The following is a 27,987-nucleotide window of genomic DNA, read 5'->3' on the forward strand; positions in this document are numbered from 1 at the left end:
CGAGCGCAGACAGGTCAGCAACGCAGAGATGTCCCCAACCGATGCACAGGCGAGCGGTCCACCCCAGGTCCCGACTCTGGACATATATATATATATATAAAATTAAAAACAAAATAAGATAAGGCTCTGAATTGGTTTCTTAACAAAACCTTTCTACTTATAAAATGCAACATTTTAACGTATAAAGTGCAACATAAAACTGCTTCAAGTTGTAGCTCAGATTAAATAAAATGACATATCTTTCCTTCTACATACAAAAAGTGCAACATTAAACAGTTTCAAGTCAACTCAGCCTCAGATTAACTTTTCTTCCCCCTCCCTACCCTATAACCCTGATGACTTTCACTCAATTTTCATGTTTTCTGCCAGAAAAATTAGTTTAACCACCTTGTCTGCAGAAAGAGCAGACCTGCTTGCAGTTACAATGTCCCCAGCTGTGAAAAATACCCTTTCGCTGGACACAGAGGTAGCAGGTATCGCGAGGTAGTGTCTGGCTAACTTGGCAGTAAGAGGATATATGGGCTCATTGTATTTCCACCATAGAAGTGGGTCAAAATCTAGTTTTTAATGCACTATGGTCTTAAATCTGCTGCTGTAAAAACACCAACAGCATTTGTTATTGCTTTAGCCCTGCCTGAGTTGCCGAGTAGAAGCTGCTTGAATGCAGTGGGAGCTGCGTTTGTTCGTCTTTCTCTTTGTTGAAGCCATGTTATCCATTGTTGTATCGCACTGCGTAGCCGAAGTGTTCCCAAACGGGAGATCTTAACGAGGCAGGAGTGTCTTTCAGCTCTGGTTTTTACTCTTTGTAGTAGCCCGGTCATTGCTAGCATGCCGTGTGTTGTGCCTCAGTGTACATTGTTGACACAACGTGTGGTGCGCTACTTAATATGTCCGTGTGGAAACTTGTTCGATACACCACCGAACCGAACCCAAACCCCCGTACCGAAACGGTTCAATACAAATACACGTACCGTTACACCCTTAATACACACACATCTGAAGATTATAAAAAAATAAACATATTTGGTGGGCCAAACAAAATGACTCGGCGAACCAATGTTTGGTATGAGTGATATGACCTCAAATCTATATCCTAATAACAATATATGTCACGATACATCATTTGGTATATGATTGATAATAGAAGAATTTCAAAACTGTTTACAAAGGCTCTTAATTTGGCAGCTGACATATGCAGTAACATATTGTGTCTTTTCTAATTGTATTATTTTGTCGAAACAATTATTATTAATGTACTTGTTTATTTACTGTTAATATCTGGTTACTTTATTTGAGAACATAGTACTGGGAATGATGTAATAATAGGGACGGCGTGGCGCAGTGGGAGAGTGGCCGTGCGCAACTCGAGGGTCCCTGGTTCAATCCCCACCTAGTACTAACCTCGTCACGTCCATTGTGTCCTGAGCAAGACACTTCACCCTTGCTCCTGATGGGTGCTGGTTAGCACCTTGCATGGCAGCTCCCTCCATCAGTGTGTGAATGGGTAAATGTGGAAGTAGTGTCAAAAAGTACCTTGAAAGTAGAAAAGCGCGATACAAGTACAACCCATTTATAGAGGTTGTCGTCTGAAAACACACATGTCGTCTGAAAACACACATGAGCAGACACACTGGAGAAAAACCTTTTATCCGTTCAATATGTGGTAATGGTTTTACACAAAATTGGAGTTTGAAAGTGCACATGAGAACACACACTGGTAAAAAACCTTTTTCCTGTTCAACCTGTGGTAAAGGTTTTACAGAAAGTCAAAATTTGAAAAGACACATGAGAACACACACTGGTGAAAAACCTTTTACCTGCTCAACCTGTGGTAAAGGTTTTACAGAAAGTCAAAATTTGAAAAGACACATGAGAACACACACTGGTGAAAAACCTTTTTCTTGCTCAGAATGTGGTAAAGATTTTGTACAAAGTCCCCTTTTAAAAGCACACATGAGAACACACACTGGTGAAAAACCTTTTGTCTGTTCAATCTGTGGTAAAGATTTTACAGAAAGTCGATGGTTAAAAGTGCACATGAGAACACACACTGGTGAAAAACCGTTTTCCTGTTCAGTCTGTGGTAAAGGTTTTACACAAAGTCATCATTTAAAACTGCACGACAGAACACACACTGGTGAAAAACCTTTTTCCTGTTCAATCTGTGATAAAGGTTTTACAGAAAACTGGTGTTTGAAAGTACACAAGAGAACACACACTGGTGAAAATTCACATTCCTGTTCAATCTGTAACAGAAGCTTTTGTCAACAATCAAAGCTTGTAGCACACATGAGAAGACACCCAGGAGAGAAAGTGTTGAGTTGCAGTGTGTGTGGTGAAAGATTGTCTTCTAAGTAGCAGTGTAAGAAACACAAGTGTGCTGGTGAGAACAGCAGCAGCAAATGAAACTGCAGGATTTGAAATAAACTGTCCAGACTTTCATTTTGACTTTCTAACAACATCAGCACATATAACATGTGTGACATTGTTGTTTTTCCAACAATCTTTTTAAAATGCTTCCACATTTATAGATTAGATATTTTATATTAATCCTTTTTTCAGTCAAGCACATACATTAATATGCAACATTGTGTACTTTTATTAAAAAATGGACAGAACAATTTGAGTAAAAAGCTGAGTAAACAGTACAACACACATTTTACATGCAATGAACATTTTGTGCGTATGTATACACACACACACACACACACACACACACACATATATATATATATATATATATATATATCCTGTATATTCATCATACAATTTTAGACTTAATTATATGAAATATTGTATTTGTAATTGTTAATAATCCCATAGATTATCACCTTTATATGATATACATATGTACTGGTTCACATCTGAAACATCTTCTGGACCACTTCAGGAAGCATATTATTATTTACTTTATACATCATTTAAACAGTTGTCTTTTATACAATTTTAAAATGTGTCTTTTTAAACCATTTGTTGGGTCTCTACAATCATTTTTATTCATTATCGTCATTACTCTGTAATATGATGATTGTGTTGTGATTGTTTTATATGTATGTCCCCAGACCTTTATGCAGTATAAAAGTGAGAGAAAATAGCAGATTTTTTTTTTTGTGAAAGGATGGTTTTGTTTTTACAAACTTACATTTGTGTATTATATATATTGTGTTTTAAACATTTGTTTTAATGTTTTTTATTTTCTTTTTTAACATCCCCAAAACAACATCAATATCAGTCAAAGTTTGGAGTGTCAGACAAAAGCCAATATTGTACATCATCCCACAGAGATTTACTTTGCATACATTCTTAAAAAAAACAGTTTATTGTGTTTTCCTATCACAGATCGAACAAGTGTTGTCTTCAATTGCAAAACAACATCCAAAATATTACTTTAAGTGGTCAATTCCGTCGTTTTTTTCTCAAACTATTTATTTTGCCTTAGAAAGAATGGAAAATTTTAAGTTATGAGTTTTTTTCTTGTTCCAGGTTGTACTTAATGAAATCTTCAAATAATAAACTATTTTTATCAGTCAATAAGTGCATCAGTGACCAAATGCCTTTTTCAAACCATTGCTGTTCAAAGATGGATTTGTTTCTCATTTTAATGTACGAACAATTCCATAGTGGAGTATTGTGTGTGATGAAGTTGTGTTTGTAAATTAGTTTCCAGTACAACAACACTTGCTGGTAGGGATGGGTACTGTTCACTTTTCAACCGATACGGAACAAATTCCACTACCTCCAAATCAATACCAGTCCTCAACAGTACGACTTTTTGGTACTTTTGTGTGTGTTAATAATTTTGATTGTTTGCGATAAATTTATATTGCAACGTTTAAAAATAAGATTATTATTGATAACTGTGGTCCTTTCGTTACCCTTTGTTTTTTGTTTTTTTGTTTTCATATCATCATTTACATGTAGCTTTATTTACATTTGCAAGTCCAGTACGCTAGATGGCTGTAGTGTAAATGCATAATGTGTTTTGTTGCGCCCAAAAAAGTGTTAATACTGTAAATATTGGATTTATTATGCACCAGCTGTCTGATTCTAACATTTATCTTAGTTATAGTTTTAATTAACTCATTTGGTGGGTGTTAACGTCATGAGAAATTGCTAATGCTAATCAGTAGCATGTCAATAGCAAAGCCAATGTATATTAGCATCAAGCTAACATAACTTTTATAGCGTTTTTTTTTAGTCCATTTCTTTGTTGGCATTGACAATTGCAACATTTATCTCAAGGTAGTTTGACTCAGACTGCTCTCAGTGCTGCTGGAGTGATCTCCAAATGCCAAACAGAGGTCAAATGAGTTCCAAGTTGGATATTCAACAGACATTCAACATCCAGCCAGGCTGACTGTTTGAAAACTCATGCCACGTCTGTCAGTCCCTGCTGACAAGTGCTTTACTTTAAGGGACCGTCAATAAAGTACTTGTCATTAGCTCACTAAGAACATTTCAATTGTCAGTAGCTTCAGTCATGTGACCTAGAACCTCAAACCTACTTTCATGTTGTTTGTTCATCACTGCTGTAGTCGGCTCATGCCTTGAATTGTCCGGTTTTAAGGGATAAACAGTAGAAAATGGATGGATGGATGTTTAGTGACAGAGTGGAAACTGCCAAACCTCAAGCCCACCAAGTGCTTGAACCCAAAGCAGTTTTGGGAGAAAAGTTTACAGGTCAGATGAGACTTTGCCTCACCTCCAATCAAGAGTGGAAAGGCTGATCTTTGTACACAACCAGCTTTTCCAACAAGACAACAATATTAAACACACATAAAAACTGTTTTCAAAGGGTTTCAGGCAGGTTTCTGGAATGTCCGTTCCAGAGACTGGACCTTAACCCTGCTAAACATTTGAGAACATTGCTTTGAACTGGCTCTGTGTCAAGAAAGCAACACATGTCAATCAAATCTACCAGTATTTCCAAGAACGGGGTCAAATATGCAAGTAAAATGTTGCCAGAAGCATCTTGCTTCATTTTTATTTATTGTTACGTGTTGTGAAGAAACCCTGAATTGCTCTGTTATAAGAACATCAGACTTTCATTCTGACTTCCAGGATTCAAGTCCATAACTTTTATGGACAGAATTTCGAGGCGCAGTCAAGGCGTTAAGGGGATCGTGTTTGGTGACTGCAGGATTAGGTTCCTGCTTTTTGCAGATGATGTGGTCCTGATGGCTTCATCTGGCCAGGATCTTCAGTTCTCACTGGATCGGTTCGCAGCCGAATGTGAAGCGACTGGGATGAGAATCAGCACCTCCAAGTGTGAGTCCATGGTTCTTGCCCGGAAAAGGGTGGAGTGCCATCTGCGCGTTGGGGAGGAGACCCTGCCCCAAGTGGAGGAGTTCAAGTACCTCGGAGTCTTGTTCACGAGTGAGGGAAGAGTGGATGGTGAGATCGACAGGCGGATCGTAATGTGGACGCTGTATCGATCCGTTGTGGTGAAGAAGGAGCTGAGCCGAGAGGCAAAGCTCTCAATTTACCGGTCGATCTACGTTCCCATCCTCACCTATGGTCATGAGCTTTGGGTCATGACCAAAAGGACAAGATCACGAGTACAAGCGGCACAAAAGAGTTTCCTCCGCCTGGGTGGTGGGTCTCTCCCTTAGAGATAGGGTGAGAAGCTCTGTCATCCGAGGGGACCTCAAAGTAAAGCCGCTGCTCTTCCACATGGAGAGGAGCCAGATGAGGTGGTTCGGGCATCTGGTCAGGATTTAGGGCACGTCCAACCGGTAGGAGGCCACGGGGAAGACCCAGGACACGTTGGGAAGACTATGTTTCCCGGCTGGCCTGGGAACGCCTTGGGTTCCCCCGGGAAGAGCTGGACAAAGTGACTGGGGAGAGGGAAGTCTGGGTTTCCCTGCTTAGGCTGCTGCCCCCGTGACCTGACCTCGGTTAAGTGGAAGAAGATGGGTGGATTGATGGATTAAGTAATGAAGTTAAAAATTGTACTGATATGATCCAGTTTAAGATGTTGTTCAGTTTAATAGTGCTTATAAAGTACAAAGAAGAGGAAAAACTTCAACCTTATTGAAAATAAGATATTCTTCATCTCAGTATGCTAATAATGACTGAATTAATGAATTACATATTACAAAACTGTTGTATTACTCATTCACGGATGTCATTTCACCATTTGACTACAAAAAAGGTCAGTAAATGAATGTATATATTTGTAAACGCTCTGAAGTGGGAAAGGGGTAGGATTAAATAAGCTTTGCTTCTTCCTACTCCTTTTCGGACATGATGTAATGTGAAATGGTATTAAAGTGTCTGATGTATTATGTTGTAAGTATGTTCATGTTCGGAATAAACACAAGAAAGAAATAAAAGAAAGAAAGTATTGATCGATTGACTGAGTTTATAATGCAATTTTACCAAGTGATAAAGTAACAGCACAAAGCACACATCAGTCATATTAAATGATGCATCAAGGACAATACTGTAATGACATCAAATAGATATTTTTAATTTCACCAGAGTACCTGGTTGGTTTCACATCTTGTTCAACCACTTACCAGAGGGAACAAGATACCTCTTTTTTCAAAAATCATCAAAAAAGTACAGGAAGGGTATGGTGCCATGACCCGGAGTCACACCAGGGTTGCTGCAGCCACAACACAGAGTACTAACCACTATACCATCACAGCTGTAACAAACTATCCTGACTGATAATGTGTTTGCTTCCCTGTTCATGTTCATAGACAGAATAGTCACATCTAGTTTGAATGCTAGTGACCAAGCCCCAACATGTTTTACTCTAACAAGAGGAAGGCGTGCTCAGGTAAGATTTGTTTTGTTTCACCTTTTTCCTCTCCCACTTTATTCTAAATGAATGTCCCGAGTATAACAACAGATACAACTTCCAGTTATCTATTCACAATGATAACAAGACAAAAAAATGCATGTTCCAGTTAGTAGATATTTATTTTAAATGCAAAAAAACACTCTCAAAGAAACAGCACTGAATTTTGTTTCAGTTCAATTAACAAAAAACAGCGAGCTAGTCAGGAGTTGAACCTAGAATCTTCTGATCCGTAGTCAGACATGTTATCCATTGCACCACTAGCTCCGTGCCCTGTAATTTCGTACAAGTTGTATATTGTAAACATCTTAGGCCAAAGGAACACACAGTTTACATGAGGCTTACTACCAAAACAGGGCTTTACTGACTGCTTATGTTGGACTTTAAAATCTAGTGACCTTCTATTTGTTGCAGCCTGGGCCTTCACCAGCTCTACCTGTTGCAGCTAACCTCCACTAAAAAATAAAACAAAATGCTTCTGGCAAAATTCTGGGGAGCATCCAAGTTAAATGCAGCTCAGAGTTTGCAACTTTGGGAGAGGAGCTTCTTTTTTGGTCAAAACCTTCTTTGTTGATGAGGATGTAAAACTGGCCTATCTGTCAAAAATGAGCTTTGGGTTCAAGCACTTGGGGAGCTTGAACTTTGACAGTTCCCAGCTTGTCACTGAACATGCTGACTAATTCACTTTCACCTGAGATTGCCAATATGGATGTTCTCTCAGATGTTGGACATATCAGCACATCAAAGGTCCTGGGTAGCTCAGTCGGCAGAGCATCAGACTTTTAATCTGAGGGTTCAAGTGGCTGATGCTGACCTCCATACATTTCTCAAAAAATGTCCCTTTACCCCCCTGCAGCAGTCCTTCGAATCTATATTTAATTTAAATAGTTTTCAACAATGATTGTTTTTCCTCTGTTTAATTTGAAAAACTGATATTCAAAAACATCCCTCACATCCACTTTAGTTCAGGTGGGAGAGCGTTAGTGTGATCATCTGAAGGTTTAACCACAATACCTTAAACACAAATTGTTAGACAGTGTATCTGTATGAAAAAGTTGTGGTTAATATTTTGCTGTAGGTGTGTTAGATGCACCTTCACCTCACACTGAGCTCAGCTTTATTACTCTCAGTTTCAAGTTATACAGTCCAGGACAAACCCTTAAGGCAACACATTTGTGTTTGAAACAGCCCGATGGAAGGCTCAGTTAAAGACCAAACATTGGCTTAAGGAACGATACACCGTTAAACCACGTAACGGTTGTCCAAATTAAAAAGAGAGGAAAGGTGTATCACTACTGATACTAGGATTCCACCAGCAAGGCTGGCAGGCCAGGGAGACCATTTCAGTATTGTAAGAGCCACAGAAGTCTTTTTAGTAAGAAGATTTGATTCTGAAACTCAGCGAGTTGTGCTGAAACCCGGGATCGAACCAGGGACCTTCAGATCTTCAGTCTGACGCTCTCCCAACTGAGCTACTTCAGCTGCGCAACACCTTCTCGGGTTTACACATTCAAATGTAACCAAGGTCTGCCCTATTGGTGACTTTTGAGGGGTGGAAGGAGGTCTTTCCAAGGGGTCTCAAAGTCTAGTATTGGTCAGCAGAACAGGTACTTGAATCCCGGAAGCTCAAAAAGAATGTCTTGCGCTCCATGACTGAGCATTTCAGGCTCTCTAAAAAATGTACCTAAATGCTTCTGAAGAATGTTTTACTACCGAGAATGTTATGATTACTGCAAACATTTGGCAGATTTTTCAGAAATGTTCAAAAGTTCTTAGCAGGCTAATAAATAAGTTTTCAAGTGTAGATGAACCTTGCTTAGAAGAAAGGTAGTTTAAACGGTATAAGAACAGATACAACTACCAGTTATACATTCGCAATAATAAAGAGAAAAAAAACACATATTTCAGTTAATATATTTAAAAAAAAAAAAAAAAGCAAAATAAACACCCCCCAAAATTGTACAGAATACTGTTTCAGTTGAGTTAACAAACAACAACACGCTGGCTAGGAGTTGAACCTAGAATCTTCTAGTCCGTAGTGAGACACATAATCCATTGCATCACTATCCCTACAGAAAGAAACATCTTACTGTAGGACAGGTTGTGTTTCGTAAATATCTTACGCCAAAACAACACACAGTTTACATCCTCAGGATGTAAGACATTATTCTGATTCTTATTTGAACGACGTCACACAGAAATGTAATGTATGAATGAGTGAGAATGAGGGAGGGACGTTTTGGGGTTGGTGCACTAATTGTAAGTGTATATTGTGTTGTTTATCTTGATTTAATAATAATAAATAAAGAGTAATCCTTCGAGCCGGATTTGAACCAGCAACCTAAGTATTTCAGCATGAGCAACTACAGTCCTCCGCTCTACCAACTGAGCTATCGAAGGTTAGTATCACCTCATACTAACTCTGATGTTTGAGTCACTTTAGTATCAACCAATCAACGTTGACTTATATAGCCCTAAATCACAAGTGTCTCAAAGGGCTGCACAAGCCACAACAACATCCTGGGCTCAGATCCCAAATCAGGGCAAGAAAAAATTCAACCCAATGGGATGACAATGAGAAACCTTGGAGGGGACCGCAGATGTAATTAAAAATATACCAAAATGAGACCACGTCATTGAAGAATGTTTTACTACCATGAATGTTAGGAATATTGCATACAATTAAACTTCATGTAACCTGCCTGAAACCCTTTGAAACCATCCTGTTTAAATACCCTGTTGTGTACCTTGTTCAGCCATGTTGCTGTTAATTGGACTTTAACAAAAGTAGCTGACTATTTGTCTCAACTGACTATTAAACTTGTGTCCCCAAGGCATTTGGCTCCAACTTCGGGAGAGTAGCTTCTTTTTTGGTCAAAACCTTCTTACTTGATGAGGATGTAAAAGTGTCTTAATTGTCAATAATGAGGTTTGTGTTCAAGCAATTGGTGAGTTGAGCTTTGACAGTTCCCAGCTTGTCACTGAACATCCTAACTAATCCACGTTCATCTGAGGTTGCCAATATGGCTGTTCTCTTAGATGTTGGGCAAATCAGGCTTGAAGAGGGACTGGGTAGCTCAGACAGCAGAGCATCACACTTTTAATCTGAGGGTCCAGGGTTCAAGTCCTTATGCAGGCAACTCCAGCTATCTTCTTTACATTTCTGCAAAGACTTCACTTAGCAGTCCTGTAACCTGTATTTAGTTTGAATAGTATCTGTCTTTTTCATTGTAAATTGTTAAAGATGTATATTTACACAGAAAAGTTCTACATGGCTGAGGGCGTAAGATTGTCGCCCGCAGGTTGGAAGGAAAATAAATAAAGCTGCGAACAGTGGAACAAGTCTCATCATTGTGCTGACCCACAACAGTTACATAAGCTTTTGGCGACGCTCCCAGCATAGGGCGCCCTTTTCCCCTTTTGCTTTTGTCACAAAGGCTGTCGGTACTTGCCATACTTGTCAATTCAGCTACATATTGCTGGTCCAAACAAAACGCTGCTCTCCACCCAAAACATGTTTGTTTAGTTTTGACTGGGTTTGGGATTGAAAGTAAGATTTGCAGTATCCCCAAGAGTGAGCCACGTGTGCGATCAAGGCACTTCAGTGCTCATGTTACAGGCCTCGCACTGAGTAGCCTGGTCCTAGTGTTCACTTCAGTGCTCATGTTAGAGGCCTCGCACTGAGTAGCCTGGTCCTAGTGTTCACTTCAGTGCTCATGTTACAGGCCTCGCACTGAGTAGCCTGGTCCTAGTGTTCACTTCAGTGCTCATGTTACAGGCCTCGCACTGAGTAGCCTGGTCCTAGTGTTCACTTCAGTGCTCATGTTACAGGCCTCGCACTGAGTAGCCTGGTCCTAGTGTTCACTTCAGTGCTCATGTTACAGGCCTCGCACTGAGTAGCCTGGTCCTAGTGTTCACTTCAGTGCTCATGTTACAGGCCTCGCACTGAGTAGCCTGGTCCTAGTGTTCACTTCAGTGCTCATGTTACAGGCCTCGCACTGAGTAGCCTGGTCCTAGTGTTCACTTCAGTGCTCATGTTACAGGCCTCGCACTGAGTAGCCTGGTCCTAGTGTTCACTTCAGTGCTCATGTTACAGGCCTCGCACTGAGTAGCCTGGTCCTAGTGTTCACTTCAGTGCTCATGTTAGAGGCCTCGCACTGAGTAGCCTGGTCCTAGTGTTCACTTCAGTGCTCATGTTACAGGCCTCGCACTGAGTAGCCTGGTCCTAGTGTTCACTTCAGTGCTCATGTTAGAGGCCTCGCACTGAGTAGCCTGGTCCTAGTGTTCACTTCAGTGCTCATGTTACAGGCCTCGCACTGAGTAGCCTGGTCCTAGTGTTCACTTCAGTGCTCATGTTACAGGCCTCGCACTGAGTAGCCTGGTCCTAGTGTTCACTTCAGTGCTCATGTTACAGGCCTCGCACTGAGTAGCCTGGTCCTAGTGTTCACTTCAGTGCTCATGTTACAGGCCTCGCACTGAGTAGCCTGGTCCTAGTGTTCACTTCAGTGCTCATGTTACAGGCCTCGCACTGAGTAGCCTGGTCCTAGTGTTCACTTCAGTGCTCATGTTACAGGCCTCGCACTGAGTAGCCTGGTCCTAGTGTTCACTTCAGTGCTCATGTTACAGGCCTCGCACTGAGTAGCCTGGTCCTAGTGTTCACTTCAGTGCTCATGTTACAGGCCTCGCACTGAGTAGCCTGGTCCTAGTGTTCACTTCAGTGCTCATGTTACAGGCCTCGCACTGAGTAGCCTGGTCCTAGTGTTCACTTCAGTGCTCATGTTACAGGCCTCGCACTGAGTAGCCTGGTCCTAGTGTTCACTTCAGTGCTCATGTTAGAGGCCTCGCACTGAGTAGCCTGGTCCTAGTGTTCACTTCAGTGCTCATGTTACAGGCCTCGCACTGAGTAGCCTGGTCCTAGTGTTCACTTCAGTGCTCATGTTACAGGCCTCGCACTGAGTAGCCTGGTCCTAGTGTTCACTTCAGTGCTCATGTTACAGGCCTCGCACTGAGTAGCCTGGTCCTAGTGTTCACTTCAGTGCTCATGTTACAGGCCTCGCACTGAGTAGCCTGGTCCTAGTGTTCACTTCAGTGCTCATGTTACAGGCCTCGCACTGAGTAGCCTGGTCCTAGTGTTCACTTCAGTGCTCATGTTACAGGCCTCGCACTGAGTAGCCTGGTCCTAGTGTTCACTTCAGTGCTCATGTTACAGGCCTCGCACTGAGTAGCCTGGTCCTAGTGTTCACTTCAGTGCTCGTGTTACAGGCCTCGCACTGAGTAGCCTGGTCCTAGTGTTCACTTCAGTGCTCGTGTTACAGGCCTCGCACTGAGTAGCCTGGTCCTAGTGTTCACTTCAGTGCTCGTGTTACAGGCCTCGCACTGAGTAGCCTGGTCCTAGTGTTCACTTCAGTGCTCATGTTAGAGGCCTCGCACTGAGTAGCCTGGTCCTAGTGTTCACTTCAGTGCTCATGTTACAGGCCTCGCACTGAGTAGCCTGGTCCTAGTGTTCACTTCAGTGCTCATGTTAGAGGCCTCGCACTGAGTAGCCTGGTCCTAGTGTTCACTTCAGTGCTCGTGTTACAGGCCTCGCACTGAGTAGCCTGGTCCTAGTGTTCACTTAAGTGCTCGTGTTACAGGCCTCGCACTGAGTAGCCTGGTCCTAGTGTTCACTTCAGTGCTCGTGTTACAGGCCTCGCACTGAGTAGCCTGGTCCTAGTGTTCACTTCAGTGCTCGTGTTACAGGCCTCGCACTGAGTAGCCTGGTCCTAGTGTTCACTTCAGTGCTCATGTTACAGGCCTCGCACTGAGTAGCCTGGTCCTAGTGTTCACTTCAGTGCTCATGTTACAGGCCTCGCACTGAGTAGCCTGGTCCTAGTGTTCACTTCAGTGCTCATGTTACAGGCCTCGCACTGAGTAGCCTGGTCCTAGTGTTCACTTCAGTGCTCATGTTACAGGCCTCGCACTGAGTAGCCTGGTCCTAGTGTTCACTTCAGTGCTCGTGTTACAGGCCTCGCACTGAGTAGCCTGGTCCTAGTGTTCACTTCAGTGCTCGTGTTACAGGCCTCGCACTGAGTAGCCTGGTCCTAGTGTTCACTTCAGTGCTCATGTTACAGGCCTCGCACTGAGTAGCCTGGTCCTAGTGTTCACTTCAGTGCTCATGTTACAGGCCTCGCACTGAGTAGCCTGGTCCTAGTGTTCACTTCAGTGCTCATGTTACAGGCCTCGCACTGAGTAGCCTGGTCCTAGTGTTCACTTCAGTGCTCATGTTACAGGCCTCGCACTGAGTAGCCTGGTCCTAGTGTTCACTTCAGTGCTCATGTTACAGGCCTCGCACTGAGTAGCCTGGTCCTAGTGTTCACTTCAGTGCTCATGTTACAGGCCTCGCACTGAGTAGCCTGGTCCTAGTGTTCACTTCAGTGCTCATGTTACAGGCCTCGCACTGAGTAGCCTGGTCCTAGTGTTCACTTCAGTGCTCATGTTACAGGCCTCGCACTGAGTAGCCTGGTCCTAGTGTTCACTTCAGTGCTCATGTTACAGGCCTCGCACTGAGTAGCCTGGTCCTAGTGTTCACTTCAGTGCTCATGTTACAGGCCTCGCACTGAGTAGCCTGGTCCTAGTGTTCACTTCAGTGCTCATGTTACAGGCCTCGCACTGAGTAGCCTGGTCCTAGTGTTCACTTCAGTGCTCATGTTACAGGCCTCGCACTGAGTAGCCTGGTCCTAGTGTTCACTTCAGTGCTCATGTTACAGGCCTCGCAATGAGTAGCCTGGTCCTAGTGTTCACTTCAGTGCTCATGTTACAGGCCTCGCACTGAGTAGCCTGGTCCTAGTGTTCACTTCAGTGCTCATGTTACAGGCCTCGCACTGAGTAGCCTGGTCCTAGTGTTCACTTCAGTGCTCATGTTACAGGCCTCGCACTGAGTAGCCTGGTCCTAGTGTTCACTTCAGTGCTCATGTTACAGGCCTCGCAATGAGTAGCCTGGTCCTAGTGTTCACTTCAGTGCTCATGTTACAGGCCTCGCACTGAGTAGCCTGGTCCTAGTGTTCACTTCAGTGCTCATGTTACAGGCCTCGCACTGAGTAGCCTGGTCCTAGTGTTCACTTCAGTGCTCATGTTACAGGCCTCGCACTGAGTAGCCTGGTCCTAGTGTTCACTTCAGTGCTCATGTTACAGGCCTCGCACTGAGTTGCCTGGTCCTAGTGTTCACTTCAGTGCTCATGTTACAGGCCTCGCACTGAGTAGCCTGGTCCTAGTGTTCACTTCAGTGCTCATGTTACAGGCCTCGCACTGAGTAGCCTGGTCCTAGTGTTCACTTCAGTGCTCATGTTACAGGCCTCGCACTGAGTAGCCTGGTCCTAGTGTTCACTTCAGTGCTCATGTTACAGGCCTCGCACTGAGTAGCCTGGTCCTAGTGTTCACTTCAGTGCTCATGTTACAGGCCTCGCACTGAGTAGCCTGGTCCTAGTGTTCACTTCAGTGCTCATGTTACAGGCCTCGCACTGAGTAGCCTGGTCCTAGTGTTCACTTCAGTGCTCATGTTACAGGCCTCGCACTGAGTAGCCTGGTCCTAGTGTTCACTTCAGTGCTCATGTTACAGGCCTCGCACTGAGTAGCCTGGTCCTAGTGTTCACTTCAGTGCTCATGTTACAGGCCTCGCACTGAGTAGCCTGGTCCTAGTGTTCACTTCAGTGCTCATGTTACAGGCCTCGCACTGAGTAGCCTGGTCCTAGTGTTCACTTAAGTGCTCATGTTACAGGCCTCGCACTGAGTAGCCTGGTCCTAGTGTTCACTTCAGTGCTCATGTTACAGGCCTCGCACTGAGTAGCCTGGTCCTAGTGTTCACTTCAGTGCTCATGTTACAGGCCTCGCACTGAGTAGCCTGGTCCTAGTGTTCACTTCAGTGCTCATGTTACAGGCCTCGCACTGAGTAGCCTGGTCCTAGTGTTCACTTCAGTGCTCATGTTACAGGCCTCGCACTGAGTAGCCTGGTCCTAGTGTTCACTTCAGTGCTCATGTTACAGGCCTCGCACTGAGTAGCCTGGTCCTAGTGTTCACTTCAGTGCTCATGTTACAGGCCTCGCACTGAGTAGCCTGGTCCTAGTGTTCACTTCAGTGCTCATGTTACAGGCCTCGCACTGAGTAGCCTGGTCCTAGTGTTCACTTCAGTGCTCATGTTACAGGCCTCGCACTGAGTAGCCTGGTCCTAGTGTTCACTTCAGTGCTCATGTTACAGGCCTCGCACTGAGTAGCCTGGTCCTAGTGTTCACTTCAGTGCTCATGTTACAGGCCTCGCACTGAGTAGCCTGGTCCTAGTGTTCACTTCAGTGCTCATGTTACAGGCCTCGCAATGAGTAGCCTGGTCCTAGTGTTCACTTCAGTGCTCATGTTACAGGCCTCGCACTGAGTAGCCTGGTCCTAGTGTTCACTTCAGTGCTCATGTTACAGGCCTCGCACTGAGTAGCCTGGTCCTAGTGTTCACTTCAGTGCTCATGTTACAGGCCTCGCACTGAGTAGCCTGGTCCTAGTGTTCACTTCAGTGCTCATGTTACAGGCCTCGCAATGAGTAGCCTGGTCCTAGTGTTCACTTCAGTGCTCATGTTACAGGCCTCGCACTGAGTAGCCTGGTCCTAGTGTTCACTTCAGTGCTCATGTTACAGGCCTCGCACTGAGTAGCCTGGTCCTAGTGTTCACTTCAGTGCTCATGTTACAGGCCTCGCACTGAGTAGCCTGGTCCTAGTGTTCACTTCAGTGCTCATGTTACAGGCCTCGCACTGAGTTGCCTGGTCCTAGTGTTCACTTCAGTGCTCATGTTACAGGCCTCGCACTGAGTAGCCTGGTCCTAGTGTTCACTTCAGTGCTCATGTTACAGGCCTCGCACTGAGTAGCCTGGTCCTAGTGTTCACTTCAGTGCTCATGTTACAGGCCTCGCACTGAGTAGCCTGGTCCTAGTGTTCACTTCAGTGCTCATGTTACAGGCCTCGCACTGAGTAGCCTGGTCCTAGTGTTCACTTCAGTGCTCATGTTACAGGCCTCGCACTGAGTAGCCTGGTCCTAGTGTTCACTTCAGTGCTCATGTTACAGGCCTCGCACTGAGTAGCCTGGTCCTAGTGTTCACTTCAGTGCTCATGTTACAGGCCTCGCACTGAGTAGCCTGGTCCTAGTGTTCACTTCAGTGCTCATGTTACAGGCCTCGCACTGAGTAGCCTGGTCCTAGTGTTCACTTCAGTGCTCATGTTACAGGCCTCGCACTGAGTAGCCTGGTCCTAGTGTTCACTTCAGTGCTCATGTTACAGGCCTCGCACTGAGTAGCCTGGTCCTAGTGTTCACTTCAGTGCTCATGTTACAGGCCTCGCACTGAGTAGCCTGGTCCTAGTGTTCACTTCAGTGCTCATGTTACAGGCCTCGCACTGAGTAGCCTGGTCCTAGTGTTCACTTCAGTGCTCATGTTACAGGCCTCGCACTGAGTAGCCTGGTCCTAGTGTTCACTTCAGTGCTCATGTTACAGGCCTCGCACTGAGTAGCCTGGTCCTAGTGTTCACTTCAGTGCTCATGTTACAGGCCTCGCACTGAGTAGCCTGGTCCTAGTGTTCACTTCAGTGCTCATGTTACAGGCCTCGCACTGAGTAGCCTGGTCCTAGTGTTCACTTCAGTGCTCATGTTACAGGCCTCGCACTGAGTAGCCTGGTCCTAGTGTTCACTTCAGTGCTCATGTTACAGGCCTCGCAATGAGTAGCCTGGTCCTAGTGTTCACTTCAGTGCTCATGTTACAGGCCTCGCACTGAGTAGCCTGGTCCTAGTGTTCACTTCAGTGCTCATGTTACAGGCCTCGCAATGAGTAGCCTGGTCCTAGTGTTCACTTCAGTGCTCATGTTACAGGCCTCGCACTGAGTAGCCTGGTCCTAGTGTTCACTTCAGTGCTCATGTTACAGGCCTCGCACTGAGTAGCCTGGTCCTAGTGTTCACTTCAGTGCTCATGTTACAGGCCTCGCACTGAGTAGCCTGGTCCTAGTGTTCACTTCAGTGCTCATGTTACAGGCCTCGCAATGAGTAGCCTGGTCCTAGTGTTCACTTCAGTGCTCATGTTACAGGCCTCGCACTGAGTAGCCTGGTCCTAGTGTTCACTTCAGTGCTCATGTTACAGGCCTCGCACTGAGTAGCCTGGTCCTAGTGTTCACTTCAGTGCTCATGTTACAGGCCTCGCACTGAGTAGCCTGGTCCTAGTGTTCACTTCAGTGCTCATGTTACAGGCCTCGCACTGAGTTGCCTGGTCCTAGTGTTCACTTCAGTGCTCATGTTACAGGCCTCGCACTGAGTAGCCTGGTCCTAGTGTTCACTTCAGTGCTCATGTTACAGGCCTCGCACTGAGTAGCCTGGTCCTAGTGTTCACTTCAGTGCTCATGTTACAGGCCTCGCACTGAGTAGCCTGGTCCTAGTGTTCACTTCAGTGCTCATGTTACAGGCCTCGCACTGAGTAGCCTGGTCCTAGTGTTCACTTCAGTGCTCATGTTACAGGCCTCGCACTGAGTAGCCTGGTCCTAGTGTTCACTTCAGTGCTCATGTTACAGGCCTCGCACTGAGTAGCCTGGTCCTAGTGTTCACTTCAGTGCTCATGTTACAGGCCTCGCACTGAGTAGCCTGGTCCTAGTGTTCACTTCAGTGCTCATGTTACAGGCCTCGCACTGAGTAGCCTGGTCCTAGTGTTCACTTCAGTGCTCATGTTACAGGCCTCGCACTGAGTAGCCTGGTCCTAGTGTTCACTTCAGTGCTCATGTTACAGGCCTCGCACTGAGTAGCCTGGTCCTAGTGTTCACTTAAGTGCTCATGTTACAGGCCTCGCACTGAGTAGCCTGGTCCTAGTGTTCACTTCAGTGCTCATGTTACAGGCCTCGCACTGAGTAGCCTGGTCCTAGTGTTCACTTCAGTGCTCATGTTACAGGCCTCGCACTGAGTAGCCTGGTCCTAGTGTTCACTTCAGTGCTCATGTTACAGGCCTCGCACTGAGTAGCCTGGTCCTAGTGTTCACTTCAGTGCTCATGTTACAGGCCTCGCACTGAGTAGCCTGGTCCTAGTGTTCACTTCAGTGCTCATGTTACAGGCCTCGCACTGAGTAGCCTGGTCCTAGTGTTCACTTCAGTGCTCATGTTACAGGCCTCGCACTGAGTAGCCTGGTCCTAGTGTTCACTTCAGTGCTCATGTTACAGGCCTCGCACTGAGTAGCCTGGTCCTAGTGTTCACTTCAGTGCTCATGTTACAGGCCTCGCACTGAGTAGCCTGGTCCTAGTGTTCACTTCAGTGCTCATGTTACAGGCCTCGCACTGAGTAGCCTGGTCCTAGTGTTCACTTCAGTGCTCATGTTACAGGCCTCGCACTGAGTAGCCTGGTCCTAGTGTTCACTTCAGTGCTCATGTTACAGGCCTCGCACTGAGTAGCCTGGTCCTAGTGTTCACTTCAGTGCTCATGTTACAGGCCTCGCACTGAGTAGCCTGGTCCTAGTGTTCACTTCAGTGCTCATGTTACAGGCCTCGCACTGAGTAGCCTGGTCCTAGTGTTCACTTCAGTGCTCATGTTACAGGCCTCGCACTGAGTAGCCTGGTCCTAGTGTTCACTTCAGTGCTCATGTTACGGGCCTCGCACTGAGTAGCCTGGTCCTAGTGTTCACTTCAGTGCTCATGTTACGGGCCTCGCACTGAGTAGCCTGGTCCTAGTGTTCACTTCAGTGCTCATGTTACGGGCCTCGCACTGAGTAGCCTGGTCCTAGTGTTCACTTCAGTGCTCATGTTACAGGCCTCGCACTGAGTAGCCTGGTCCTAGTGTTCACTTCAGTGCTCATGTTACAGGCCTCGCACTGAGTAGCCTGGTCCTAGTGTTCACTTCAGTGCTCATGTTACAGGCCTCGCACTGAGTAGCCTGGTCCTAGTGTTCACTTCAGTGCTCATGTTACAGGCCTCGCACTGAGTAGCCTGGTCCTAGTGTTCACTTCAGTGCTCATGTTACAGGCCTCGCACTGAGTAGCCTGGTCCTAGTGTTCACTTCAGTGCTCATGTTAGAGGCCTCGCACTGAGTAGCCTGGTCCTAGTGTTCACTTCAGTGCTCATGTTACAGGCCTCGCACTGAGTAGCCTGGTCCTAGTGTTCACTTCAGTGCTCATGTTACAGGCCTCGCACTGAGTAGCCTGGTCCTAGTGTTCACTTCAGTGCTCATGTTACAGGCCTCGCACTGAGTAGCCTGGTCCTAGTGTTCACTTCAGTGCTCATGTTACAGGCCTCGCACTGAGTAGCCTGGTCCTAGTGTTCACTTCAGTGCTCATGTTACAGGCCTCGCACTGAGTAGCCTGGTCCTAGTGTTCACTTCAGTGCTCATGTTACAGGCCTCGCACTGAGTAGCCTGGTCCTAGTGTTCACTTCAGTGCTCATGTTACAGGCCTCGCACTGAGTAGCCTGGTCCTAGTGTTCACTTCAGTGCTCATGTTACAGGCCTCGCACTGAGTAGCCTGGTCCTAGTGTTCACTTCAGTGCTCATGTTACAGGCCTCGCACTGAGTAGCCTGGTCCTAGTGTTCACTTCAGTGCTCATGTTACAGGCCTCGCACTGAGTAGCCTGGTCCTAGTGTTCACTTCAGTGCTCATGTTAGAGGCCTCGCACTGAGTAGCCTGGTCCTAGTGTTCACTTCAGTGCTCATGTTACAGGCCTCGCACTGAGTAGCCTGGTCCTAGTGTTCACTTCAGTGCTCATGTTACAGGCCTCGCACTGAGTAGCCTGGTCCTAGTGTTCACTTCAGTGCTCATGTTACAGGCCTCGCACTGAGTAGCCTGGTCCTAGTGTTCACTTCAGTGCTCATGTTACAGGCCTCGCACTGAGTAGCCTGGTCCTAGTGTTCACTTCAGTGCTCATGTTACAGGCCTCGCACTGAGTAGCCTGGTCCTAGTGTTCACTTCAGTGCTCGTGTTACAGGCCTCGCACTGAGTAGCCTGGTCCTAGTGTTCACTTCAGTGCTCGTGTTACAGGCCTCGCACTGAGTAGCCTGGTCCTAGTGTTCACTTCAGTGCTCGTGTTACAGGCCTCGCACTGAGTAGCCTGGTCCTAGTGTTCACTTCAGTGCTCGTGTTACAGGCCTCGCACTGAGTAGCCTGGTCCTAGTGTTCACTTCAGTGCTCGTGTTACAGGCCTCGCACTGAGTAGCCTGGTCCTAGTGTTCACTTCAGTGCTCATGTTAGAGGCCTCGCACTGAGTAGCCTGGTCCTAGTGTTCACTTCAGTGCTCATGTTACAGGCCTCGCACTGAGTAGCCTGGTCCTAGTGTTCACTTCAGTGCTCATGTTACAGGCCTCGCACTGAGTAGCCTGGTCCTAGTGTTCACTTCAGTGCTCATGTTACAGGCCTCGCACTGAGTAGCCTGGTCCTAGTGTTCACTTCAGTGCTCATGTTACAGGCCTCGCACTGAGTAGCCTGGTCCTAGTGTTCACTTCAGTGCTCATGTTACAGGCCTCGCACTGAGTAGCCTGGTCCTAGTGTTCACTTCAGTGCTCATGTTACAGGCCTCGCACTGAGTAGCCTGGTCCTAGTGTTCACTTCAGTGCTCATGTTACAGGCCTCGCACTGAGTAGCCTGGTCCTAGTGTTCACTTCAGTGCTCATGTTACAGGCCTCGCACTGAGTAGCCTGGTCCTAGTGTTCACTTCAGTGCTCATGTTACAGGCCTCGCACTGAGTAGCCTGGTCCTAGTGTTCACTTCAGTGCTCATGTTACAGGCCTCGCACTGAGTAGCCTGGTCCTAGTGTTCACTTAAGTGCTCATGTTACAGGCCTCGCACTGAGTAGCCTGGTCCTAGTGTTCACTTCAGTGCTCATGTTACAGGCCTCGCACTGAGTAGCCTGGTCCTAGTGTTCACTTCAGTGCTCATGTTACAGGCCTCGCACTGAGTAGCCTGGTCCTAGTGTTCACTTCAGTGCTCATGTTACAGGCCTCGCACTGAGTAGCCTGGTCCTAGTGTTCACTTCAGTGCTCATGTTACAGGCCTCGCACTGAGTAGCCTGGTCCTAGTGTTCACTTCAGTGCTCATGTTACAGGCCTCGCACTGAGTAGCCTGGTCCTAGTGTTCACTTCAGTGCTCATGTTACAGGCCTCGCACTGAGTAGCCTGGTCCTAGTGTTCACTTCAGTGCTCATGTTACAGGCCTCGCACTGAGTAGCCTGGTCCTAGTGTTCACTTCAGTGCTCATGTTACAGGCCTCGCACTGAGTAGCCTGGTCCTAGTGTTCACTTCAGTGCTCATGTTACAGGCCTCGCACTGAGTAGCCTGGTCCTAGTGTTCACTTCAGTGCTCATGTTACAGGCCTCGCAATGAGTAGCCTGGTCCTAGTGTTCACTTCAGTGCTCATGTTACAGGCCTCGCACTGAGTAGCCTGGTCCTAGTGTTCACTTCAGTGCTCATGTTACAGGCCTCGCACTGAGTAGCCTGGTCCTAGTGTTCACTTCAGTGCTCATGTTACAGGCCTCGCACTGAGTAGCCTGGTCCTAGTGTTCACTTCAGTGCTCATGTTACAGGCCTCGCACTGAGTTGCCTGGTCCTAGTGTTCACTTCAGTGCTCATGTTACAGGCCTCGCACTGAGTAGCCTGGTCCTAGTGTTCACTTCAGTGCTCATGTTACAGGCCTCGCACTGAGTAGCCTGGTCCTAGTGTTCACTTCAGTGCTCATGTTACAGGCCTCGCACTGAGTAGCCTGGTCCTAGTGTTCACTTCAGTGCTCATGTTACAGGCCTCGCACTGAGTAGCCTGGTCCTAGTGTTCACTTCAGTGCTCATGTTACAGGCCTCGCACTGAGTAGCCTGGTCCTAGTGTTCACTTCAGTGCTCATGTTACAGGCCTCGCACTGAGTAGCCTGGTCCTAGTGTTCACTTCAGTGCTCATGTTACAGGCCTCGCACTGAGTAGCCTGGTCCTAGTGTTCACTTCAGTGCTCATGTTACAGGCCTCGCACTGAGTAGCCTGGTCCTAGTGTTCACTTCAGTGCTCATGTTACAGGCCTCGCACTGAGTAGCCTGGTCCTAGTGTTCACTTAAGTGCTCATGTTACAGGCCTCGCACTGAGTAGCCTGGTCCTAGTGTTCACTTCAGTGCTCATGTTACAGGCCTCGCACTGAGTAGCCTGGTCCTAGTGTTCCCAATCATGTGTCCTGTTCTCTTTTACAGGAATAAAAAGAAGACACAAAGTGCTTGATTGTCTTCTCATGGCAGGGTGTGGCCTGACTCTTTTATTAAACATGTCTACTGTTGCTTGAATAAACCTCTTCACTTGACATGTTTGTACTGTATCCTGACATGGCCTCCTTTTAATATTGCTGCTTTCTTTTTTCTAGATTGTCACTGTCACTAGAAATCAATTACAATTACACATTTTGTTACCTGACTATACCTAGAAAAGGTCTTAACAATCAGAGTTTTAAAGGCCTACTGAAATGAGATGTTCTTTTTTAAACGGGGCTAGCAGGTCCATTCTGTGTCATACTTCATCATTTCACCATATTGCCATATTTTTGCTGAAAGGATTTAGTAGAGAACAAATATAACCTTAGAGGAAAATCTAATTTAAAACATGCACATACAACACTTGAAACCTTTAGCATATCAGTATGTGGAATTAAATTATGGAATGAATTAAGTAAAGAAATTAAACATTTTACCGATATGATCCATTTTAAGAAGATGTTTAAATTAATAGTGCTTACAAAGTACAAAGAAGAAGAATTATGAGAAACACTTTCAACCTTATTGAAAATAAGATATTCTTCATCTTAGTATGTTGGTAACGACTGGATTAGTTAATTGCATGTAACAGAACCGTTGTATTGCTTATTCACGGATGTCATTTTGATATTCTGCTGTAAAGAGGGTGAGTAGATGTATGTATGTATGTATTTGTGGGCGCTCTGAAGTGGGAAAGGGGTAGGATTAAATAAGATTTGCTTTTTCCTACTCCTGATGAAATGTGAGGTAATATTGTATTGTCCGTATTGTATTGTGTTGTAAATATTCATATTCCAAATAAACTAAGAAAAGAAAGAAAAAGGACATCGACGATAAAGTCCGCAACTTTTGGTCGCTAATAAAAAAGCCTTGCCTGTACCGGAAGTAGCAGACGATGTGCGCGTGACGTCACGGGTTGTAGGGCTCCTCACATCTGAACATTGTTTATAATCATAGCCAGCAGCAGCTAGAGCTTATCGAACCGAGAAAACGATGATTTCCCCATTAATTTGAGCGAGGATGAAAGATTTGTGGATGATGAAATTCAGAGTGAAGGACTAGAAAAAAAAAGGCGATTGCAGTGAGAGCGATTCAGATGTTATTAGACACATTTACTAGGATAATTCTGGAAAATCCCTTATCTGCCTACTGTGTTGCTAGTGTTTTAGTGAGATTATACAGTACCTGAAAGTCAGAGGGGTGTGGCCACGGGTGTGGTGACGGCCAGTGTGTTCGTGGGAGGAGTTAATAGTCGCTGCAGCAGCTGCAGGACGACGCTGGCTCCGCTCATAACTACGGTAAGAGCCAACTTATTAGCACAATTTTCTCACCGAAACCTGCCGGTTGACATGTGGTCGAGATCCATGTTCGCTTGACCACTCTGATCCATAGTAAAGCTTCACCTCCGGGAATGTAAACAAGAAAACACCGTGTGTTTGTGTGGCTAAAGGCTAAAAGCTTCCCACCTCCATCTTTCTACTTTGACTTCTCCATTATTAATTGAACAAATTGCAAAAGATTCAGCAACACAGATGTCCAGAATACTGTGTAATTATGCGATTAAAGCAGACTACTTATAGCTGGGATGAGGCTGGAAAATAATGTCCACTACAAGCCGAGACGTCAAACGCACGCGTCATCATACGAGTCATCATACCGCGACGTTTTCAACACGACACTTGGCGGGAAATGTAAAATTGTAATGTAGTCAACTAAAAAGGCCGTATTGGCATGTGTTGCAATGTTAATATTTCATCATTGATATATAAACTATCAGACTGCGTGGTGGCTAGTAGTGGCTTTCAGTAGGCCTTTAACTGTTACTTTAGGTATGAAAATACCTCCAACTAGATTAGGATACTATATTTGCACATTCATTTTGCAAAACACTTGTGACTACTAATTGTAAGTGTCACACATGTGTCCACCATCTTCCTTCTTCTCCCTATTCTACTCCTTGGTATGCTCTATTTGGCTGCTTCTATTATGCACTTTGTAACATCTACATTCATTTGCACAATAACTTGATTTGTATCCACTTCCTTTAATATCATGTCTGTTATTTCCATAAATTGTTCCCAGTCACCATTATTTTCCACATTGTCCATATTCCTGCTCCCCTCCACACCTTCCACATCTCATCTTGGCATGACACACACTACTATGTGCCCAGAGTGTTGGCACTTGAAACAAGGTACTGGGGGTGGCACGTAAGTTCTAACGTAAAAGCTTAAAAACCCTATCATGATTCTTTCTGGGATGACTTCCTGGACAAACTGCAGTAGCACAGATTCGCTCTCCATCTTTTCTCCATTTCTAAATGCCATCATTATCTTCATCATTGTGACAGTTCACCCTTTTCATTTTTATTTTCAAATCTTCTAAATGTTCTGCTCTTGGGATTCCTGTCACGACTCCTCTGGCCCCCTTTCATTCTCCCACTTCCATTCTTTCCTTTAGTATCTTATTGCACAGCTTTTGCAATCGCATTGCTTTTGTTCTTTTACTCTCCATTTTTACATTTAGTCCAAAGACTTCCGTCCTTTAGCACTTTGGCCATCTCCACCTCTCCAATGTCCTTCTTTCATCTCTTAACCAGTGTCATCAAACTAATATCCTTCATGTCTTGATCTGACTTCAATGTATATATAATCTTGCAATTATCCACCATCATATTTTTCATCCTTTCTACTCTCTTAGCGCTCTACTTTCCTTCATGACCTCCTCTCCCTTTCTTTCCTCTCTCCCCTCTAGTCCTATCCATGTCCATACCTTCCTCATACATCAGCTCACTATCCCCCTCCATCTCCTTTTAAGCAGCTACCAGAAATCCATAGCTGGATAATGGAGAGGTTTTGTGAAAAAATAATAATACAAAAAAATCGCCTAAAACCAAAAATAAAAATGAAATACATCTCCTCTGTTCTGTACATCATTGTCCAAGTGACATTATATTGTCATCTTCCTCTTTATGCCATTTCCTCAAGGTGACAGAAAAACATGATACAACCTGCCTATCATGTGATTCTACCATGTTGGCAAAATACAAACACACAATATATTGACATATATAACACATAAAACATGGAATTAGAAGTGAACAGTACCCATCCCTACCAGCAAGTGTTGTTGTACTGGAAACTAATTTACAAACACAACTTCATCACACACAATACTCCACTATGGAATTGTTCTTATATTAAAATGAGAAACAGATCCATCTTTTAACAGCAATGGTTTGAAAAAGGCATTTGGTCACTGATGCACTTATTGACTGATAAAAATAGTTTATTATTTGAAGATTTCATTAAGTACAACCTGGAACAAGAAAAATACCCATAAATTAAAAGTTTCCATTCTTTCTAAGGCAAAAGAGTTAATGTAAGAAAAAAAGACAGAATTGACCACTTAAAGTAATATTTTGTATGTTGTTTTGCAATTGAAGACAACACTTGTTCGATCTGTGATTGGGAAACACAATAAACTGTTTATTTTAAGAATGTATGCAAAGTAAATCTCTGTGGGATGATGTACAATATTGGCTTTTGTCTGACACTCCAAACTTTGAATGATATTGATGTTGTTGTGGGCATGTTAAAAAAGAAAAAAAAAAAAAACATAAAAAAATGTTTCAAACACAATACTGGATTTATTTGATATTTCCACAAATGTAAGTTTGTAAAAAAAAAAATCCCTTCACAAAAATAATCTGCCATTTTCTCTCACGTTTATATTGCATAAAGGTCTGGGGACATACATGTAAAACAATCACAACACAATCATAATAATACAGAGTAATAACGATAATGAATAAAATAGATTAAAGAGACCCAGCAAATGATTCATAAAGTCACACATTTTAAAATTGTATATAAGACAACTGTTCAAATGATGTATAAAGTAAATAATAATATGCTTCCTGAAGTGGTCCAGAAGATGTTCCAGATGTGAACCAGTACATATGTATATCATATAAAGGTGATAATCTATGGGATTATTAACAATTACAAATACAAATATGTAATACTTTCATATTTCAAAGTATCTTAATCTATAAATGTAGAAGCATATTAAACAGATTGTTGGACAAACAACAATGTCACACATGTTATATGTGCTGATGTTGTTAGAAAGTCAAAATGAAAGTCTGGACAGTTTATTTCAAATCCTGCAGTTTCATTTGCTGCTGCTGTTCTCACCAGCACACTTGTGTTTCTTACACTGGTACTTAGAAGACAATCTTTCACCACACACACTGCAACTCAACACTTTCTCTCCTGGGTGTCTTCTCATGTGTGCTACAAGGTTTGATCGTCAACAAAAGCTTCTGTTGCAGATTCAACAGGAATGTGATTTTTCACCAATGTGTGTTCTCATGTGTCTTTTCAAATTCTGACTTTCTGTAAAACCTTTACCACAGATTGAACAAGAAAAAGGGTTTTCACCAGTGTGTGTTCTCTTGTGTACATTCAAATTATGACTTTGTATAAAACCTTTACCACAGACCACACAGGAAAAAGGTTTTTCACCAGTGTGTGTTCTCATGTGTACTTTCAAACTCGGACTTTCTGTAAAACCTTTACCACAGGTTGAACAGATAACAGGTTTTTCACCAGTGTGTCTTCTCATGTGTACTTTCAAATTGATTCTTTGTACAAAACATGTACCACAGATTGAACAGACATAAGGTTTTTCACCGGTGTGTGTTCTCACGTGTACTTTCAAATTGTGACTTTCTACAAAACCTTTGCCACATATTGAACAGATAAAAGGTTTTTCTCCGGTGTGTCTTCTCATGTGTCTTTTCAGACGACTTTGGTATTTAAAAGTTTTGTGACAGAGAGAAGATGTGAAGTGAGTGTTGTCAGTGTGACATGTCTTATCATCTTTAGAGTCTTCATCATCAGTGTCAGGAGAGTGTGACGTTGTGTCCTCACTATCTGATAGTGGAGCTAAGAGCTTGTCTGCTTGTGATCCTCCACAGTGGTCTCCATCAGCTTCTGTTGTCATGTGTTGTGTTGAGCTGCTGCTTGGAGGCTCCCCCCCTCCCCTCTCCTCACTTTCACCTTTCACCTCATCATCTTCACTCTTCACAGGGACACCAGTCACTGGCATCTTGGTGACATCAACCTCCTCCAGTCCTTCAAGATGCTCTTCCTGCTGACTGATGCTGTGTTCTTCCTCTTCCTCTTTAATGTGAGGGCTCAGTGGGTCCTCCTCTTCCTCCTTAATGTGAGGAAGAGGTGTCAGTGGGTCCTCCTCATCCTCCTTAAAATGGGGGATCCATTGGTGTTCCTCATCCTCTTTAAAATGGGGGATGAGTGTGTATTCTTCTTCATTCTTAATGTGGGAGAGCTGTGACTCCTCCGTCCGTATCCTTAAACTTCTGTTGCCCAGGGTGAAGATGTTCTTCACAGATGTCTGCAAGACAAACACAGCATCTCTGCTCAGTCACACAATGCATTCACTACTTTTACATGCACTTAGGAAAAACAAGTTATCGTATGAACTCTCTTGAAATCTCAGTGACGCACAAACACGCTGCTCTTTACAACATTATTCACAGGAAAAGAAAAACAAACCAGGACGACAGGACGTTTTACTAGGGATGGACAATATGGTTTAAAATTGATTTTGCGATACATTATTTCATATAGAATTACAAAAAAAAACATTTTAAAACAGGCTACATGTCAGGTTCAAACACTGATGACATCAATTAAACAAGACAAGATGCAAAGAATCAAACAGAGACATAATTCAATTTGAATTCAATTGAGGAGAAATGTGTCGACCTCTAACTTTTTACGGTGTCACGCACGCTCTGGCGAAAGATTTTACTCCCCCTTCTTTATTTTATTTTCTCAGACCAAATGACCACAGCTGCTTCAAGAGGGAAGTGGGTGGTAAACAATGTTGCCTTTGGTTACGGAACAGTTCAAAA

The 27,987-nt window shown here is 44.5% G+C and overlaps 1 protein-coding gene and 1 non-coding gene across 2 annotated transcripts; one reads left to right on the top strand and one right to left on the bottom strand.

Moving 5' to 3' along the window:
- The first annotated feature begins 424 nt into the window (after positions 1-424).
- Positions 425-27,445, top strand: LOC133546965 (gastrula zinc finger protein XlCGF8.2DB-like). Its single transcript, XM_061892815.1, has 3 exons — positions 425-473; positions 1,637-2,332; positions 27,441-27,445. The coding sequence occupies exons 1-3, from the start codon at positions 425-427 to the stop codon at positions 27,443-27,445; spliced, it is 750 nt and encodes a 249-aa protein (XP_061748799.1).
- On the bottom strand, positions 8,218-8,290 carry trnaf-gaa (transfer RNA phenylalanine (anticodon GAA)). Its single transcript has one exon. It is a non-coding gene; the product is annotated as a tRNA-Phe (tRNA).
- Positions 27,446-27,987: the final 542 nt, after the last annotated feature.

The sequence above is a fragment of the Nerophis ophidion genome, unplaced genomic scaffold (assembly GCF_033978795.1).
Source record: "Nerophis ophidion isolate RoL-2023_Sa unplaced genomic scaffold, RoL_Noph_v1.0 HiC_scaffold_53, whole genome shotgun sequence".
NCBI lineage: Eukaryota > Metazoa > Chordata > Actinopteri > Syngnathiformes > Syngnathidae > Nerophis > Nerophis ophidion.

What these genes read in the sequence shown, in the direction of transcription:
- LOC133546965 (XM_061892815.1), top strand. Translation starts at nt 425, where the DNA reads ATGTCCCCAGCTGTGAAAAATACCCTTTCGCTGGACACAGAGGTAGCA. An exon ending in GCTGGACACAGAGGTAGCAG is followed by an intron (nt 474 to 1,636) that starts GTATCGCGAGGT and finishes GACACACTGGAG; the next exon opens with AAAAACCTTTTATCCGTTCA.